This window comes from Aulostomus chinensis, chromosome 13, assembly GCF_037954235.1.
Source record: "Aulostomus chinensis isolate RoL2024-O1b breed Wild chromosome 13, RoL_Achi_v1.0, whole genome shotgun sequence".
Classification (NCBI taxonomy): domain Eukaryota; kingdom Metazoa; phylum Chordata; class Actinopteri; order Syngnathiformes; family Aulostomidae; genus Aulostomus; species Aulostomus chinensis.
In genome coordinates this window covers 21,121,063-21,139,695 of record NC_141332.1, presented here as the reverse complement: position 1 = coordinate 21,139,695, position 18,633 = coordinate 21,121,063, and the positions used below count along the sequence as shown (strand labels likewise).

At 40.9% G+C, this 18,633-nt stretch overlaps 1 protein-coding gene and 1 long non-coding RNA gene across 2 annotated transcripts in view; one reads left to right on the top strand and one right to left on the bottom strand.

The window, feature by feature from the left end:
* The window catches only part of LOC147251396 (uncharacterized), a 42,978-nt gene extending 34,388 nt beyond the window's left edge, over nucleotides 1-8,590 (bottom strand). The window contains exon 1 of the long non-coding RNA XR_015118935.1: nucleotides 8,336-8,590. This is a non-coding gene — a long non-coding RNA (uncharacterized LOC147251396). The remainder of the gene's footprint in view (nucleotides 1-8,335) is intronic.
* On the top strand, nucleotides 1,684-17,938 carry LOC147251395 (solute carrier family 4 member 11-like). Its single transcript, XM_086222049.1, has 20 exons — nucleotides 1,684-1,846; nucleotides 5,899-5,949; nucleotides 6,710-6,805; nucleotides 7,036-7,079; nucleotides 7,484-7,703; nucleotides 7,811-7,892; nucleotides 8,048-8,171; nucleotides 9,649-9,858; nucleotides 10,789-10,873; nucleotides 10,983-11,108; nucleotides 11,204-11,317; nucleotides 11,547-11,679; nucleotides 12,015-12,088; nucleotides 12,728-12,998; nucleotides 13,659-13,765; nucleotides 14,075-14,240; nucleotides 14,393-14,566; nucleotides 15,258-15,453; nucleotides 15,602-15,771; nucleotides 16,350-17,938. The coding sequence occupies exons 1-20, from the start codon at nucleotides 1,810-1,812 to the stop codon at nucleotides 16,414-16,416; spliced, it is 2,547 nt and encodes an 848-aa protein (XP_086078175.1). The 5' UTR covers nucleotides 1,684-1,809; the 3' UTR covers nucleotides 16,417-17,938.
* Nucleotides 17,939-18,633: the final 695 nt, after the last annotated feature.

The window sequence follows — 18,633 nt, the reverse complement described above, 5'->3', positions numbered from 1 at the left end:
ATCCTTTGTCACGTTGCTTGGATATTTATCACACTCACAGGATTTATTGAGTGAATCACTGCTGTTTTTGTTTTTTTTAAATGTTCCAATAATTTCAAAATGAACTCCTAGTACTAAATCCAAAAGTACATTTCTGTGTATGCAGTAATTTCAGAGCACAGCCAGAGGAATATTAGCATTTAAATGTATGTGTTCGGATAGATTTATAATGTGAAATATAACAGTAATTAAAGAGTAAATACACAGTTGAGCTACTTTGAATCTCTTTTCATGAATCACTAATGACATCACTACTGGAGGTTCTGGCTGTGCCCAGTCTTTTTTCCAACGACAGATTGCTGCCATCCTATGGCAGACGAGGGAACAGTCGAGCCAGCTGCACTTACACTTGAACGCTTTTTGCCTTTGGCCAAGTAGTGACGTGTTTGAAAGATGCCAGCCTAACCAGTGTCCCAGTTCTCTTTCTTGCATGGTAAACCTTTAAGAGCTCCTCACGTCTGGAGACCACGTTTGTTTTGTTCGCATCCAACCACACATCAAAACTTCCTTGTGTTTAAAAAAAAAAAAAAAAAAAAAGACTTCCAGAGCACCAATGTATTCTTTCGTAGCCATTGATATTGATTAAAAAAAGAAAGCCTGTACAGGTTTAAAAGGCTTTTGATAAATTTGGAGGCTTCACATCATACAATTAGGAATTCAATCAAAGAGTCTATTTTGGATGGCTTGCTACAGATGCTGCATATTTCCCTGCAGAACGTCCCTTTTATTTCATTTTCTTATACATTAAGAGGAAACAAAAATGTGTCTTAAATTTTGTGACAAGGGAGAGAAAAGTGACAGTATGTGGATTTTATACCTTCAGGCTGAATCGAGCAATCCCCCTAGTATGCAATCAAAACTATGAGTCAGAGTAACAAGAAAAGTATCTTTAAAGAGATATTTCTCCCAAAAATGTTTCCCACACACTTCTAGAAAGTAAAGGGCTTGAATTCATGAAGATCCTCCATCTGCATGACTTCCTGGTGAATCTGGAGAACATATTATAACAGCGCGAAACACGACAAGTTTCTCCAAAATCATATCTATCTATCTATCTATCTATCTATCTATCTATCTATCTATCTATCTATCTATCTATCTATATATATAATCTTACTGCCACACATCCAGCAAAATGTGTTCTAGCTGGAAGATCAAACTCTTAAGACATGAGTCAATTGTGCTCATGGGAAATGCAGTCTTCATTCTGGTAGACGCTGCTGCTTTTGGCCAGAGGCGTCGCCGAAGTCAACACAAACCGAAAGTTTGAAGAACTTCTCTAATGTCCCTCACAGACAGAAATATTTCGATCTGACTCGTAGTTATGGACTTTGGGCCAATGGAATCTATACAATCCATGTCACCAGCTAAACTTGAGCCAAGTGAAATATTTGCTTCATGCTAATTTTCAGTTCATGAAAGTTACAAATACAGATAATAGCAGTAGATTTAATCTTACCCAATACTTTATCTGGAATCAAATCATAAAAAAAAAAAAAAACAGAACACAATCATACGCACCAATTTTAAATAAAACCAAGATGATATTCATAGGCACAAGGACCCAGCAGAAACAAAGTCCCTGTCACCCTTTGCTGCCCTCCCACTTCCTCCTCAAACCCATGTGCTACTGGAGGAGCTGACTGTACCTCAGCACGAGTGTGTGTGAGGTCTTGAGAGAGGACCACTGGCCAGTACAGGGAGATCAGAGCAAAGACGAGGATGATGGGTTGATCTGTGAAAAGTGTCTCACCTGAACATCTGGAGAACATGGAAACCAAAAAGGTCCTCCATTTTGTGCCATCCGGTAAGTTTCACAGGGGTGAAGTGGGGTGAGAAGGTCTCTCATGGTGCAACCTGAGCCATCTTGTGTCAAATATGTTGACCCCCCCCCCCCCCACTACTATATATGTGTGTGTGTGTGGTGATGGGATTCATGAGTTTGTGGTCATACGCATTCTTCAGAACAAACATTTTCACACTTTCCCTAGTTTAACACTGTCTTTTGGTGTCATTTTAGTTGAAGTCTTCAGTTGATGGCGCTGATACTGGGAGCACTGAGTGTGAGCTACAGTAGATACCTGTATTGCCAGGAGAGCTAGAGAGTCCAAAGCAAATGATCTGTGTCAATATTTACAAGATGGCAATAAATGTTACAATTATGTGTCACGGAAGATTTTAGTAGCAGGCCTGCCATTCGTTATAAGCATATGTCTCACCTTTATGTACACGTAAAATATCATTTCATTACAAAAAACATACCTGGCCAACAGCTGTGCTGTCCATGACCTGGCATGAATAAAACATCCTTTCAAAGTTCACGAATAACCATCAAATCCAAGAGTTTATTAAGTAATCAAAATTAGTTGGCAACTGTTTTGTTTACTGATGAATAATCAAGTCAAAGCAAGGAGTAAATGTCTTTTCTGACCATGCCACTAATGGGTTAAACATTTGTGCTTGAAGTTGAAACAGGTCACGGCTTAAGAAGATTATGAAGCAGAAAAATGTCTCACAATCGTGCAAATTTCAAGGCTTTCCACTTCTGTTTAAGACATTTTCAGGCTTCAAGTCAATTTAAATTTACTGTAACATATAAAACGCACAATGTCCCACTTCCGTGTTGACTGATTTTTAATGATCATAATCTGAACTCGTCTGTCTCCCAGAGGACTGGTGCCATATGTTACACTTAATTTATCTGATGTATATTTGAGAACACCCTCTTCAACAACCCACTCTGGCAAGTAGAGTAGAAGTCCTGTGATTACTATTGCTCCAGCGGCCACGTCCACTCTGCTGGATAAACAAATATCAGGTCATCTTCATCGTCAGCCTTTGAGGTGTTGAAGCGGAATGAGCTGCAGTTCCGCCTTCCTGTTGTTTGCTTTATTAAGATGTATGAATGTGTACATTGCGATTTAAAGTGCACTCTGTGCAGGGCCCAGCTGCTCTGCTCACAGCGACTGCGGTCAAAAATCAATTCTGATAAGGTGATTAAGTATGAACAGTTCAGTAGCAGTCCCATTTCCTGTTGAAAATTAGGCTTGGAAAAAGGCAAACTGATTGTTTTTGAACACCACGTCCCTTCTGCCTCGATGGTTTGACCTTGTGTAGCTTCACATAAGAGATTTCTCCGCTTTGGAGCTGGTTTTCAGAGACCTAACAAGGATTCTTGTGTTCCCTGTTGCTCAAGGACATCCTCGGCCCACTGATAGCACGGTGGCAGGGTTTAATAAAGCATGCCTCTGGTTTGAAGTCAGCTCAGTTCAGCCAGTGAGAAGCAATTAATTACAGACATCAAATGAATGATTCTAGATGTTAGAATCCTGAAAAAAAAAAAAAACCACACACCACCACCACACAGATGAACTAATATTTGGTATATAAAAGAGGAATTTAAAAAAACAGAAACTGAGGCATGATTCTAAGCCAACAAACAGCGACAGAGGAATCATTTGGCAGTTTATGATATCTGTGTACTTTCGTCATCAAAATTCAAACTGCCCGTTTTGATAGAAAAGCAGGGACATTTTTAACAGACCTCTATACTGTCAGATTTCCCCCTGCTGGCTATTACAGAGAATGCAGGTTAAAACAATTTTTTTTGCATCAGCTTCACTTTTCAAATTGGGATTATTCAAAATTCATCACGAAGGGACACAGCTGCCTTATTTTGTGCCAAATCGTCAGGCAGTAGTTTAGATATTTCCCAAAATGGTGAAATGTTTCTGGCCTGGAAGAGTTCATCATTCAGATCCATCCTCTAAGGGTCGTTCGTGGAAATCCACCAAAAAGTCAATGAGATGCTTCTGATTGAATTAAAACTGCTGTGAGGACAAACCAACAGAGGTGTTTGCCTCTGCAGCAACAGTTTTCTAATTAAAGAAAAGATGTTATTTATTTTTTTTATATATATATATATATATATATATATATATATATATATATATATATATATATATATATATATATATATATATATATATATATATATATATATATATATATATATATATATATATATATATATATATATATTTTTTTTTTTTTTTTTTTTTTTTGGATTCATGTGAAACAGCAAGACTTCTGATCTGGAACTGAAGGTGAAGAAAGTTTTACCAAATCCAGTTCTGGAATAGCTGACAAGCAGGGTCAGGAGGTCAGACTATTCCGAGGAGTGGTTTTGATGTCGAAGTTGTAGAAGGCCGCCCTAACAAATCCATCACTGTCAAAACCACCAGACTGCACGCCAAGTAAAAGGAAGTTAGTCCACCCCCAACAGGAAATCATAACTTGCAGAAAGGTTGTCAGATCTTTCGCTTGTGTTTACATGCGAAGCACAAGCCATTTATCTTTAATCTCATTTGATGGTTGGAAATGGTGAGAAAAAAAGTATTTTGTGAACCCTGAGTGAGTTCACGCAGTTGCCATTTAGTTGATAATGCTGCTGATTAGATGTAGTCACGGGTTTTTATTCACCACTTGACCTTCATCGTGATGAGACGGGACTGTAAAGGTCTCAATCAAGCAGACAAAACCATCCTGCACATGCTCGGCGCTGGTGCTAACAGCTTGTTTCAGGATCTGGGAGACTCCCTGGTGTCTGTGCGGACTCCTGTGAAGTGGAGGAGGCCTGGGAATGTACCGTCTAATCAGCTTTGAGATACTGCCCTGCTTGGCAGCCCCTGGAGCCAAACTCTGCCTCAGGCAGAGAAAAGCTCATCTTTACAGCTGCAGCAGCATCTGAGAAATACGTGATGGTCTGTACAAAACATCACTCACAGCTGACCTCAGAACTGAGAGTGAAAGGATCTCCTCTCAGCTCATCAGCACACCATTGTTCTTCCCTGCATCACCTTTACACAACGTTCCTTGCCTATAATGTATTATGCGTGTGCGTCAAACACAACATGTTAGTTTGATCAGCTGTGGAATGTTAGCCAGTGTTCCTATGGGGTAGAAAGCTGCTGTGAATGCCAACTTTGTCATTTGTCGGCCGATGCAGCAGGGTCAAATTCTGTCAGTGCTCGTGGAGTCCTGTTCCACTCTTCTACCTCCGTGATGTTGACTGGATCAAACATCTTAGTGTAAATATGCAAAGCAGGGATTTGTAGTATGTTCCTCCCAAGACCTGTAGGCTTTTATTATTATTATGATAGTTCAGAGCACGAGTGTCTCTAATTTCCAGGAAATGTGATTGATTTTATGCAATTCTTTCGAGCTAAGATAGTCAAAATGAAACACTCACAAGGTCTGTAATAGTAAAATATAAAAGCCTTATTCAAGCAAAGCCTTTTACACAACTTTTCCAGCCACAGCAGATAGTGGTTTCAGTCTAAACCTCCAGATGAACACATCTGCCCCCACCACACAGCAGACAAAGTCATCAGATGAATGCTAACTTTGCTTCATGTTTTAGGAGGTGACTTTGTTGTTTTTGTTTACCACATCAGCTTTGTAACCTGAGAATGTGGCAGTGGTTTTACAGCCTATTCCACTCCCCTGATACAGCTTAAAAAAAAACAAACACAAAAAACAATTAGCACAGCTTTCTAGGTTAGATCCAGGGTTTAAAACCTTTGAAATGTAACATTAATGCAAGTTTACAGGTTTGTGGATTTGTCTCAGTGAGTACACGTCAAGGATTTTATTGAGGTAACTGAACTTTGACTAAGAAGCATGAATTAAAGTTGAATAGTTTTATTTGTCTACGGGGGATAATTAAAATCTGAATTCTCTGATGCGATCATCAAACTTTTACAGTGGAAAGAAAAAAATACTCTGAATAATTACACATTTCAGCTGAAACTTTTTAAAATGCAAAACGACCTATTATCTTTATTTTCTCCTCCACAGAGGCTCCATCAAGTGGCAGTTCCAAGAATGGCTATGTTTTCCAGGAGATGGGTGAGTAGCTGAAGTATTACCCATTACGTTTATTCAAAATTATTCAGCCTCCCTCTTTCTAACCCTTCAGGACATGAAAGATCACAGCAGTTTTTTTTCCCCCCACGTTTAAAATTTATTTTGACATTAGTTAACACTTATATGCCAATACTTCGCAAGTCTCCCTTATGACCCATTTCACGTTAGTGAGCAGAGCCGGCACATCCGTCGGCTGGTGTGTGGAGAGCTGAATTAATGGGTAAATAATGAGGCAGCTGATCTAAGAGTCGCTGATGAGTCGAGGGAATAATTAGAACCTGCAGCTTTCCTCGGGAAAGGTTCAGGTTAATTCTCCCATTCTCAGACCGTTTCTACTCTTCTCAGAAAAATCTGCAACGGCGATGCCGTTTATCTTCTGTACAATAAAGGAATTTACGAGGAGTCGCTGCTATGTTGTGGCGGGTCTGGTTTAAGGGGGATTTTTATTTTATTGGATCCCTGTATTCCTCTTCCTGTGTACTTGTCGACAGATGGCCGAGTGTAAAAAAAACTGGCTTACAGGAGACACTGTTAATATGGCGACCATAATATCTTCACCTTGATACAAACACAGAACACTTTTACCTCCCAATAAATCAGGGAGCATCCAAAGGGTTTCTTTGAGTCTGGTTGATGCTCGTTTTGTGCAAATGCAACATAGCACAGCTGCTGTTGTTTTCACCGAAAAGCTCTTCCCCAGTTGAGAGGTTTAAGTTCGACTCAGCTACGATCATCTCCACAGAGCTTAAAGACGGGAAAGAAGAGGATTATGGGTACGATTCAACCATCTCCCACAAGGACCACATCTGTGACAACCAGATCCAGATCAGTGTGTCAGGTTGGCAAGTAGAATGTCATTTATTATGAATTCAACACCACAAATTAATAGCTCATCACAATGGGCGTCCAGAAGGTTAAATTTGATGATGTGCAGGTGTGTGTGTGTGTGTTTTTAAAGGCTCATTCGAGTTGCTGTCAATGTGTGCTAATCTGTTCCAAATACAATCAGAAAATTAGTACCAACTGATTGAGTCATCTGGCAAATATACACATTACTTCTGTTTACAGACTCTGACGGCCCGGGGTTTGGCCTTCTGAACACAACAAGAAAGGTAGGATCCTTTTCGTAGTAGAGATGTACAATAATAATGGCGCATCATCAGATGTCTAATTTTTTTAAAGATATCCATATCAGTCTGTAGGCAGATGTTTACAGCTGCTCAGTTTCGCTCGTGTCTTCCTCTTTTGCTCATTATCTGTTGGGTTTTTTTTTTCCAAAATGGAGGAAACAATGTGCTGATAATGACATGGGCTTTTCAGAATGTTTATAATAATAATTCCGTTTATAAGAAAAACAAGCTTCTACACCTCCTCATCACAAGTTTCACATTTGGGTTTAAAATACAGCCACGAAAACAATCTTTAAAATGGTCGATCTGATGTTACGTCTAAAAATAAGAGAACGATACACGACGACATCATTACTAAACTGCCTCATGCTCTTGTCTCCCACTAGTATGTGAAGCCAATGAACTTCCAGGAGGAAGTGCGTGCCCACAGAGACTTGGACAGCTTCCTGGCCCAAGCAACCATCCTCCTGGATGAGAGAGCGGCCACACTAGATGAGGTCCTGAGAGAAATGTTAACTCATGTGGTGGAGGAGAGCCACGGGGGCTGCGACATGGATGAGGTCATGAACTCGCTGTTCACAGACGCAGGAGGAAAAGAGGTCGATGGTAAGAAATATGAATTACTATGTCTCCATACAGGCGCTTTCAGGTCTTGTTTGTCTCGGTTGCTCTTTGAAATAAAGCTTTAACAATTTGTATTTCTGCTTCAACAGTTCATCTTCTATCAGAGACCATCCAGGGTGTGACCGCTACGTCAACCGGCATTCATTACCAGCAGTCCTGGCTTTGTATTCTGTGAGTTCACGTCCACTAACATTTCTGTGCGTATTTGACTAGTTTAGCTCTGGCTAATGAACTCAATTGTGTAAATGCATCAATATCTGTTTTAAATGCTAATTTTGTGTTTAATTTGTGGATCAAAAATGCGAACTAATCATTTGTGAATTCAGCTCTAATGTGAAGAGTCTGCAGAGACGCCATGTCTGCGTCGCTCGCCTGGAGAGGCCACAGAATTGGGGAGTCAACTGTCAGGAGGCCCGCTATGTCATCCTCATCCTGGCCCCGCCCAGAACGGTACGGTCCAAACAGAGCTTGAAGTGACTCATATAGCCTGTGGTTCAGAGGTAGACTCTGAAGAGCATCATAGTACGCAGCTTTAGCTTTCGCTCAGTAGGAGACCTGAGCGGGGATCACAACGTTTGGCTTATGACAATAATAAAAAGGCTTAGTAAGCAAACCTGAGAGGATGAATGGCAGCAGCCGCAGAGCTGAGGAGCAAGCAGCGGTCAGAGGTCCATCAACGGTCCGAGACCGGAACAGGGAAAATCCAGTAGTACGGCAGAAAAATCCAACACAGCAAAGAGTCAAAACACAACAAAACAACCCCAAAACAGTCCAAAGTCAGGAATGGCGCCTTGTGAAGACTCACTGGGAAACACTCAAAGAAAGAGGGACACTGGAGGAAGGAAAACCAGAACTTTGCACCCACTAAAGCCTAGTAACTAAAAAAAACACACCTGAGACAAATCAAGGCGGGGTAAACAATCAAAAAGAGCGGGAAAAGACAGGAAACGCAACAGCAACTGAGGGTAGACCTACAAAATTAAACAGGAAGTGACCAAAACAGCCCCACACAGAAAAATTTCAGATTAGAGTTATTAATTATGTCTTTTTTGGTATGAATATAAACATTACATATTCTATAATAACATACATCTGCACGGATGATTTTTATAGGATTTTGTTTTTTATAAAAGGGCTCTGTGTGTTTTTTAAAGACTTTTAGAGTACACATTTATCAACAGTTGTGAAAATAAATGAGAATCTAACAACCTCTCTTTCTACAATTCCAACAGTTCATCGACTGTATTAATTACTACTAATAAGAAGGGCGACAAACTCATTACATGTGAAGCTGAGGAGACTGTCTTTGTTATTCAGTCTCCAACTAAAGAAGAGGACACATTGTTTAACCAAATGATGTCACTAATGACATCATAAATACATTTTATCCTTAGAGGAACACAAAATATGCACAAATATCATGGTTCTCCATAGAATATGAGTTGCTATATTTCATTTTAGCCATTAGAGTGTCATTGCCAACAACTGACCCAGGCGGCCAGCCTGCTTAAAAAAATGATAGTATGTATGATATTCATTGAGATTTCTGCAAGTTACAGTCCTTAAGATTTCTTTCACGGTTGAATCGGTAACCTGTCATTATTCCAAAATACTGGGGGGAAGCCAAAGAGCAAGAGTGATGTGATTACGTGCTATAAAGCAACGTAAGTCTCATGTTCATCAGTCGCTTAAAGGGACTTGCTGAAGAGTTGCAGCTTTTCATTTAACCGCTCACTGGGACTGCTGCTGCGTCTCAGTCCATTGCTTTCCATATCAGTCAAGAAATGCCATAAATAGCATGCATTTTTGACAAATGACAGTGACCAGTGCTAAGCTAAGACAACACAACGCATTTCTTGTAACTACTATACATCCATATTTAATCAGCCAAATTCTCCTTCATATTCTCGTCACCTTTTTTTTTCAGAAAAGCACCAAGTCTGCCGTAGAACTCGGTAGAACATTTGCAACAATGTTCGCAGACATTTCCTTCAGACAGAAACTTCTGGAGACCAAAACTGAGGAGGAGTTCAAGCAACAGCTGGTGCAGCAGCGACAGCAGCTCTCCGTGGTGACTGAGAAGGTTGTCGTAGAAGAGGTGGAGGACGCCGATCCACGCAGAGGCAAAGACCTGCAGGTGTGAAAAAACACCCATTAAAGATACTAGATACTGCAGATATTTCTACCAGAGGGCCACACACCCATCCCAGGCATCCTGCTGAACTGGTTCTATGTCATATTCCAGCAGAATATCAAAAAGGTGGCACATGCAGTACTAGTACAGAGTACTGGCACGGCAACCGTAACTCCACAAAACACTCAATTCCACTCAACAAAGTAAACTTGCAAAACCAACATTTATTCCTCACTGACTTTTCAGTCTCTCCACATGTGGAGATCCCCCTCATGGTTCCCACTCCACCCAATCACATAAAGAGGCAGTAAAGTTCTGGGTTTGAGCCAGATTATGTGATTACCCTGTTTCCACAGTCTCTCGGCCAGGAGGAATGAGAGGCAGCTGGGCAGCAGAAGGACAAAGCTGCCAAGTCTACCATGGTTCTGGCAGCAGAATGTGTTCAGCTCCATGTAACCACGAGGCAATTCATTATGTCCAGTGTTTAGATTACGGGGAAATGTGTGTGTCCAGCAGAAGGTTCTCGAAGAGGGAACAAGTTGCCTCTGGAGAGAGCTATAAAAGACCAAAGTTTGCTGATACTGGTTCCACTTAATGTCCCGTTTCAGGTCAAATATTGCAATATGAAGGCTTAAAAGCCATATAGTAACTCAGTCTGCAAATTATAGACTAGAAAAGACTAGAAAAATAAGATGGACAATGAAGTGCCTCCATATTACGTTTGTCAAACTCCTCATGATGAAACTCAGAAGTCAGTTCACATCAACCTTCTCTCTGTCTGAAGTCCACAGCCATTCTATACATTTACAATAAACTCTGCAGCTCATATAAGGACTCCTCAGCCCGGCTTTGCGCTGGAGTTACAGCGTGTGACTATTTTTCTCTGTAGTTTGTGTTAAGTGGCCTCGCACAAGTTCTGTTTTTGCTACCCAGTGCAAAGATTTCTTCAAAGCTGGTAAAGGTGTTTATGATGACCTTCGTCGCCGGCTGCCTCTCTACCCTTCAGACTTCACAGATGGTAACCTTCTCATGCTGCTTTTTCTAAAGTGCTACACTTTAAAGAAACAACCATAGGGGTTTCTTTTTTGCTAATCTACCTTTAATCATACTTTGTATAATCCACAAAGGTATAACTGGGAGGGACCGCTGTCTGCTCAAGTACACAACCACCGCCATTTTCCTCTACATCGCTATTCTTCTGCCTGCTATAGCCTTTGGCTCGTTGAATGACGAGAGCACAAGAGGAGAGATAGGTAGGTCTTCATCTGAATCACCACACTCTGCAAATACTCCCAACTCTAGCATAACAAAAAGGGAAATAGCTTCCACAAACTTTTGCTCCCGTCAGATGTTCAGAAGACGATTGTTGGCCAGAGCATCGGAGGTGTGATCTATTCCTTGTTTGCTGGCTCTCCGCTGGTCATCCCGCTGACCACTGCACCGCTGGCCATCTTCATAAGTGGTCTGTACAGAGTGCTTGAATTCTCTTTTTAAAAGGGTGATGGAATCTCTTCCAACTTCCACACGGCATATTTTAAATACAAATCGCAATTAACAGAAATGAAACTCTACATTCTGCTCGTTATAAGGTTTGGAAGTAGCGATTACCTGAAAATATTGTTGAAACAGAGTTAATTGTGCTGCAACAGTATCCGTGAGTGAGTTGTTGTGTCTTTGTGTATGTTTTATAGTGATCAGGGGCATCTGCGATGACTACGACCTCAACTTTGATGCCTTCTATGCCTGCATCGGTTTATGGAACAGTTTCTTCCTCATCCTTGGAGGCTTATTCAATGTCAGCCTGCTGATGAAACTCTTCAAACGGTGAATACTCAATAGCTCTCTCAGCCATTTGTTGCTGTCACACACTGCATATGGAAGTGCCATGAAAGGTGCAACGGAATCAATTACATACAAAAAGCTCTGTGACCTTGCACTGAGGTGAGGTGGCAGATAAGAAAAGAAACATTTGTGATGATTTCCGTCATTTAGTCACAATCATTCGTTGTTTAGTGTACATTCTTGTTGTCTCGCTCGTTGTTTTGCCTTGAATGGGCTGTAATGTCTGTGCGACTGTAAAAAAAAAAAAACACACACAAAAAAACCCCAAACCAAGCGCAGGATGGTAATTGCTCCTTTATGTTTCCGTGATCTCTCAGCTCAACAGAAGAAGTCATTGCATTGTTCATCTCCATTGCATTTGTGGGGGATGCAGTGAAAGGCACCGTCAAAGGTGAGTCAGGTCAGACCAGGTTGTCCAGCACATGGAGTGGTTCTCCCACAGTGCTAGCTCTCCACGCTGCAGGGGTTGTCTTCCTGCTGTTTGATATTCTGCCTTTAAAATCTTTTTATCGATAGTTTTTGGTTCTCCATGCTCACATTTTTAACTGGAACTGACTGACTTGTTCCTCGTTGAGGTTTGTCAGTCGTACCGTCGTTGTCAATCAACTGACGTGATCAACAGTATACCTCAACTATACCCGATCAATCGATCCATCAGCCCATCTATCTATGGATCTTGCAGCCCAGCACTGTAAATATCCAACATAGTGTGTGAAGAAGCAAGCATGTTTTTTTGTTTTTTTTACACATACTTCTGAATTGTATACATCCTTGTTACAGTAATTTTTCATACATTGTTCTACTTCAATTTCATTGTTCTACCCTCTTAGATATTTTCTTTTCTTGACTTAAAGGAACTGCAATGTGAACAATTTCCCCCGGGGATCAAAGTATTTTTGGTTCAATAAAGGTTTACAGACCTGACTAATAACGTGCCTTTTGAATAAGAAAAAGAAAACGTGTTTGCTCACTTTCTCTGTTCAATGTTCTTTTTCTTGTCAACATCTTTTCTCTCCTCCATGCATGTTAGTTTTTAAACACTTCTATCACAAACCCACGCTGGCTACCACAAACGGCACGTTGGTGATTCAGGAAATCACTGAGGTTCTAGAGAAGATGAAGAACCAGACGGGACTTCATTCCAATGAGACCGTGTCACTGGTGGGACACATGGAAGAACACGTGTCGGTCTTCCTGCCTGAGTCATTGGTGTTGTGCACCAGAGAAAGGCCCATCCTGTGTCTGCTACTCATGCTGGGGACGTTGTGGCTGGGTTACGCCCTCTACCTAATCAAGAGGAGGTATGCCAATTATTGACGCAGGATATTCAGATGATTTAAAATGATACGTTTCATAATGTAAATGACGTAGAATCCGCAGTGAGTTGCACCCTGCATTAAAATATTTACTGAAGTTAATTCAGTATCAGCAAAATGTCCTTAAATCAAACGTGAAGGCCTTTTTTAAACATGGAACTTAAAACTTACAGTATATTGATTCAACTCCCTATATTGCCTGGTGGAGGTGGAGCTTTTTTTTAAATACAACATTAAAGTGCATTTTCTATGGCTATATTAATAATATATATAGTACCACAACATGCACATTCTAGTTTGTGGCACGGCTACTTCGACTTACTTGGTCTAAACAACTTACATTTGTTCCTGCTACAAGCACAGTGAGTAAAAAGTTGACTCTCCACCACCATCTGCAGTACGAGCACGCAGGCTCACATGCTGTATAATCTGTATTGTCTGATAGATGGAGGTTTTGCACCCTCATGTAATGATGTGATTCGTTATTATGTTGTAGATCTGCTTCCTGACAGTTTCTCTGTAAGAGCAGTATTTGACACGGATTAGTTTTCAAGCAGAGTACAATAGCAGTCGAATCACTTGAGGTGAGATGTATTACAAGAGAGTTGCATGATGCTGAACTACGCGCCGCTTCTTTTCCCACAGCCCATATCTGAATGACAAGATCAGAGAAGTGGTGTCAGACTGTGCTTTGCCCATCTCTGTGGTGATATTCTCCTTCATTGGATCCTACCTTTTCCTTGACATACAACGTGAGTAGAGATTTCTGAAAGAATAGACACAGAAAGAAGTGTATACCCCTGAGACGTCATAAATAGCTTTACTCCGTTGGATGGGAAAGGAAAACATTTGCTGGCAGGAAGCTTTTAACCCAGTGTGGGTTCTGAATCAAGGTGGCTGAAAGACACCAGGTTGAGATGTTGTTTTTAAAACACAACTTTCAAGAAGCAAAGTTAGCTGTTGAGATATTTGTTTTATCTGGTGTTTTGATGGTGACTTTTTCACCTCACGGATCTGACAAAACTCAGTGTTTTATGCCAATAAATTTCATCTTCATGCAGTTCCTGTGTTCAGCGTCCACGAAGGTCCAGTCTTCAACTTCCCTCCTTTTGAGAAGCTGACAGGAATGAACACGCTGAGTGCCGTTGGGCTCGGTTTCCTCCTGGCACTGCTCATCTTTATAGACCAGAACATTGTCATTTCACTTACACATGTGCCAGAACACAAGTAAGAACCTGATTGATCTCTTTCTGATTTGTTTAAGATTACAGTCCCCTTTCATGTAAATGTAGAATAATTTAGAAAAGTAGAAGTACTTCTGCTTGTTGCGCACCGTAAAACTCACTTGAAACGTGTGTGTGTGTGACCGTCTGTACCAGGTTGCTAAAAGGCACAGCATTCCACTGGGACTTAATGCTGACTGGCTTCATCAACATCCTCATGTCTTGTCTCGGGTTGCCATGGATGCATGCTGCTTTCCCACATTCCTCCCTTCATGCCCGTCAGCTGGCCAAAGTGGAGCAGCATGTGGAGAACGGTCACCTCTACTCCACGTGAGTAGAGCTAAAACCCAAACCCGGCTGAAAACGCCAGTCTCTTAAAAACTTCAAGTTGGAGCAATTTTACTTGTATGGTGTAGAAATGAAGTACATAAAACGACTCTATAAACATACATTCGCAAAAGAGTTCCGAAAGACCGCATTAAGTTTCATCTCTGCCTGGAGATCTCAGGCAGTTAATCTCTTGTGATTAATTTTTACTGACGTTTCTCACTATTCCTCGCCATTATTGAATGATTTAATCTGCTTTAATCTTTAACTTGTAATCATTTTTTATTTTTATTATTTTTATAATTTGTAGTTATAGTATCATTATATTTAATTGTCATATTCCTTTTAGCAATATTACCTAGAACTTACTTTTCGGGTCTACAAAGGGAAGAAAATAACGGCATAATTTGTTCCCTCAATTTAGTTATTTTGTGGCCAGAAGATATAACTGGTTCAAAAATACTTGATAACTGAACAGTATCTCGTGGCCTTGTGTTTTTTCCTGCATGGTCACTCAAGGGCTCCATACAAGTCAGAAAAGAGAAAATGATTTCTTTCTCTGTCTCTGTTTTTTTCCTCCATTAACTTGAATAAAACAACTCAAACAAATCACACATCCTGATGAGCGCTGATCTCTCAAGGCTGTACGGCCGCCGTGATAAGTAGACGTTTCTGCTGCCTGTGTGTCCATCAGTATCGTAAGTGTGAAGGAGACGCGTCTGACCTCGCTTGCTGCCAACATCCTGATCGGCCTGTCTGCGTTCATGCTGCCCGTTCCTCTCCAGTGGATTCCCAAGCCCGTCCTCTACGGTCTCTTCCTCTACATTGCAGCCACCTCGCTTGATGGGAACCAGATGGTTGATCGCATGGCCCTGCTACTGAAGGAGCAGGTGAGTGGGGAGGGTAAACACAACTGTGGTGTGACCATCTCTATGGTTCCCTCTCCTGTTTTTTTTGTTTTTTTTTTAAATTATAATTAGCAGAAAAACCTGAATTTTGGAAAACAGGTTTATGTAACATTTTATTTTGTTTGTCTAGACCTCCTACCCTCCCACCCACTACATTCGCCGTGTTCCTCAGAGGAAGATCCACTTCTTCACAGGCCTGCAGATGATCCAGCTCATCATCCTGTGTGCCTTCGGAATGTATCCTCTTCCCTACATGAAGATGGTCTTCCCCCTCTTAATGATCCTGCTTGTCCCTGTCAGGTGAGACCTCCCGAGCCAACAGGGGGCAGAGTGGGGCCTCGGAAACAAAACAGACGTCTTAGTTTGACATCCAAGTGTTGATGTTTTTAAGGGGATCCTATATGCATGAAGATCAGTTTACCTGTCACAGGGAGAGTTACTCAGCATGCAAACAGCTGGATTAGGTTTTGTGTTGCTCTGCTCAGAACTTTCTAAAGTCTGAGAAAATAACCCCGCTGATATCTGGGTTATCTCAGAGTACACATTTTTCAAGGAAAGCCTTACAGCCTGGAGATGTGAAATTTGAAAGACGTGGCAGTTTACCAGTCAAGGAGGGTTTGCTGCTGCATTTAACTGAAAGTGTTGGAGCCAGCACTTTTGGAGCCATACAGACTACTAAAAGGCATCTTTCTCTGCAGCCCCCGTCCCCCCCAAAAAGAAGTACATCTCTGGTGGACCTGATAGCATAAAAGGATTTTTCTACCATAACAAATTGACTTAAACTGGATGGATTGTTAATTATTCTGACTATGCAGTTACAAATGTGGCTGAAAACAATTTGCAGGTAAAAATAATTGTCTCTATGTGTTTTGTCTCAGGACCAGCTTGCTCCCCAGAGTAATCGACGCCAAATATCTGGATATCATGGACGCCCAGCACATGTAAAACAAGACAGGAACTTCATTAAAAAGAAATCACAATCTCCAGTGCAAGGGAAACAGACTGCATTTATTGTCAATGACTGTGTCAAGTGCATTTGGACCGCAAGATTTTGATGTGAGCACCCAGGCGGTGGCTGACGACAGTTCACATCGCTCATTTGCTTTCTCTTTTATCGTCTGTGTAGCAAACTTTCATAGCTAACATTCCTGTTTTTACTGTATTCAACAATGTAGCCATTTTCTTCTGCTCTGCTTGTTGTCCTGCACACACATCCGTCCAAACTAGGTAAAAGCCATTTTTAAAGTGGAAAAAAAAACAATGAATGGAAAATATAAATAAAATGATAAAAAAAGAGTGAAGTAAATTTAATGAATTAGATAATTTTATTCAATTCAGTTATTTTATTCATATTTTCTATTAATTGGGTTTTAATGTTAAGACTTGCTTTTATGCGGTTTTGCATATAATCTCTAATTTAATTTTGATCCTACTTGAGTTTCAAGCGTGATGTTGAAGAGGTGATCGACGGGACCACAACAGTGTTTGTCATTTCAACACCATAGAAAATCTGTTAATCAAAGTGAGACAAATTCCCCACCGTTAAAAGTAAACAGAGTGACGTGTTATTCATATTTTAGTGAAGTTAAATCAGGCCAACTATCACAAGATACAAGTTCCTGCCCTTTTTTAATGTAAGAAGCTCTGAATTCAATTCAAATAGCACACAGAACATGATCAAGTAGGTTACTGGTTGTGTGCACTGCAGTGTCGGTATTGAACCAATCTGTTGTACAAACAAATAAAACCCTCTCAAAGAACTAAATGAACATTACTCATGACATTACATACCCCAGCCGTCCACACGCAGAGGCTCTCAAAGGAGGGCGCACTGCTGTTGAGCTCCATTAGATGGCAGTAAAAGCCCACCTTGTGGATGTGCTGGTTTGGCTCATGACAGATCCTCAACAGAACATTACAGGAAAAATTAGCCTGATCTGTATCAGTATGGACAAGAAACTCAAGCTTGGACATCTATTCCGTTCTTTTTTCCTCTGATGTCACTACCCCCATTTTTTAATCATCATACTGTCAGAGCTGTTGCTTCCCTATTAGAGAGGGATTTACCTTGTATGCAAACAAACCACCTGACAGAAATTTTAGATTTAATGCATTGGGCTTTTTTGTTTTTGTTTTTTTTCCCCTCACTGATAGAGCCACTAACAAAGCTCATTTTTGCATTTTAACCACAGCAAAGCAGAGGGGAGCAGCAGGAGAGAGCTGTTGAAGGCACATTGCCAGCAACCTCTGCTAGCAAAAAATGTGCCCTGACTTCTTGATTCATAATGGTGGGAAAACACAGCTAAGATAAGATCTGGTATCTCAGAAATGCCTTGAAGGAATTTCTGCAGATTTGGCGGTAAATCATCCACTGGGACAAAAATGTGTTGATGAAAGGTCAAAGGTCAGGGTCATCTCATTTGAATGTGATGTATCAGGAAGACATTTCTGCTAGTACAGTACAAATGCTCACTTGGACTAAATAAAGAGGTTTCATTTTGGTTGTCATATGTCAAGAATTTGACCACGAACAATCAAGACGAACGTCTACCAGAATGACACGGGAAGTGATGACATCTTACATCCAAACTGTCAAAGGTCAACTTCAATATGATGCAGTCAATCTGAAATCTGAAAACAAAAACAATTCATCTGGCCATTCAGTGTTGTTTCGCAAAGCCCTTGATGTTATTTGTATTCGTTTCCCTTCTAGTCAGCATCACATTACGAATCTGGGACAGACAGGAATGTAAACTGGTTGGCAGAGGCATTCCAACACACAACGGCAATTAGGTTCTGTAGTCACTGTTAACGACACCCAATAAGGAGCTTAATTCAGCAACGAGAGATAAAAGTTCAAGCAGCCTGATTACTGCAGCTATTGGCGAACTATGGGTGAAGGAAATGTGGTCATTTATTCTACATGATTGTACAGAAATCAGGAGGAGGCAGAGTTCGAGGAGCCCTCTTGTCCGGGTCAGACAGCCGAGTTGGAGCTTAAAAAAAAAATCCCCCCGTCAGTCCCATAATGCAGCTGAGACTGACCGAAGGGTTTCTGAGTGAATTCCAGACAGTTGAGGGGAAAAGAGAGAAACATGACTGTCACCATAGTGATCCAACCACCGTATAGATGCTGCCAGTTAATTACCAAAAACAAAAGCA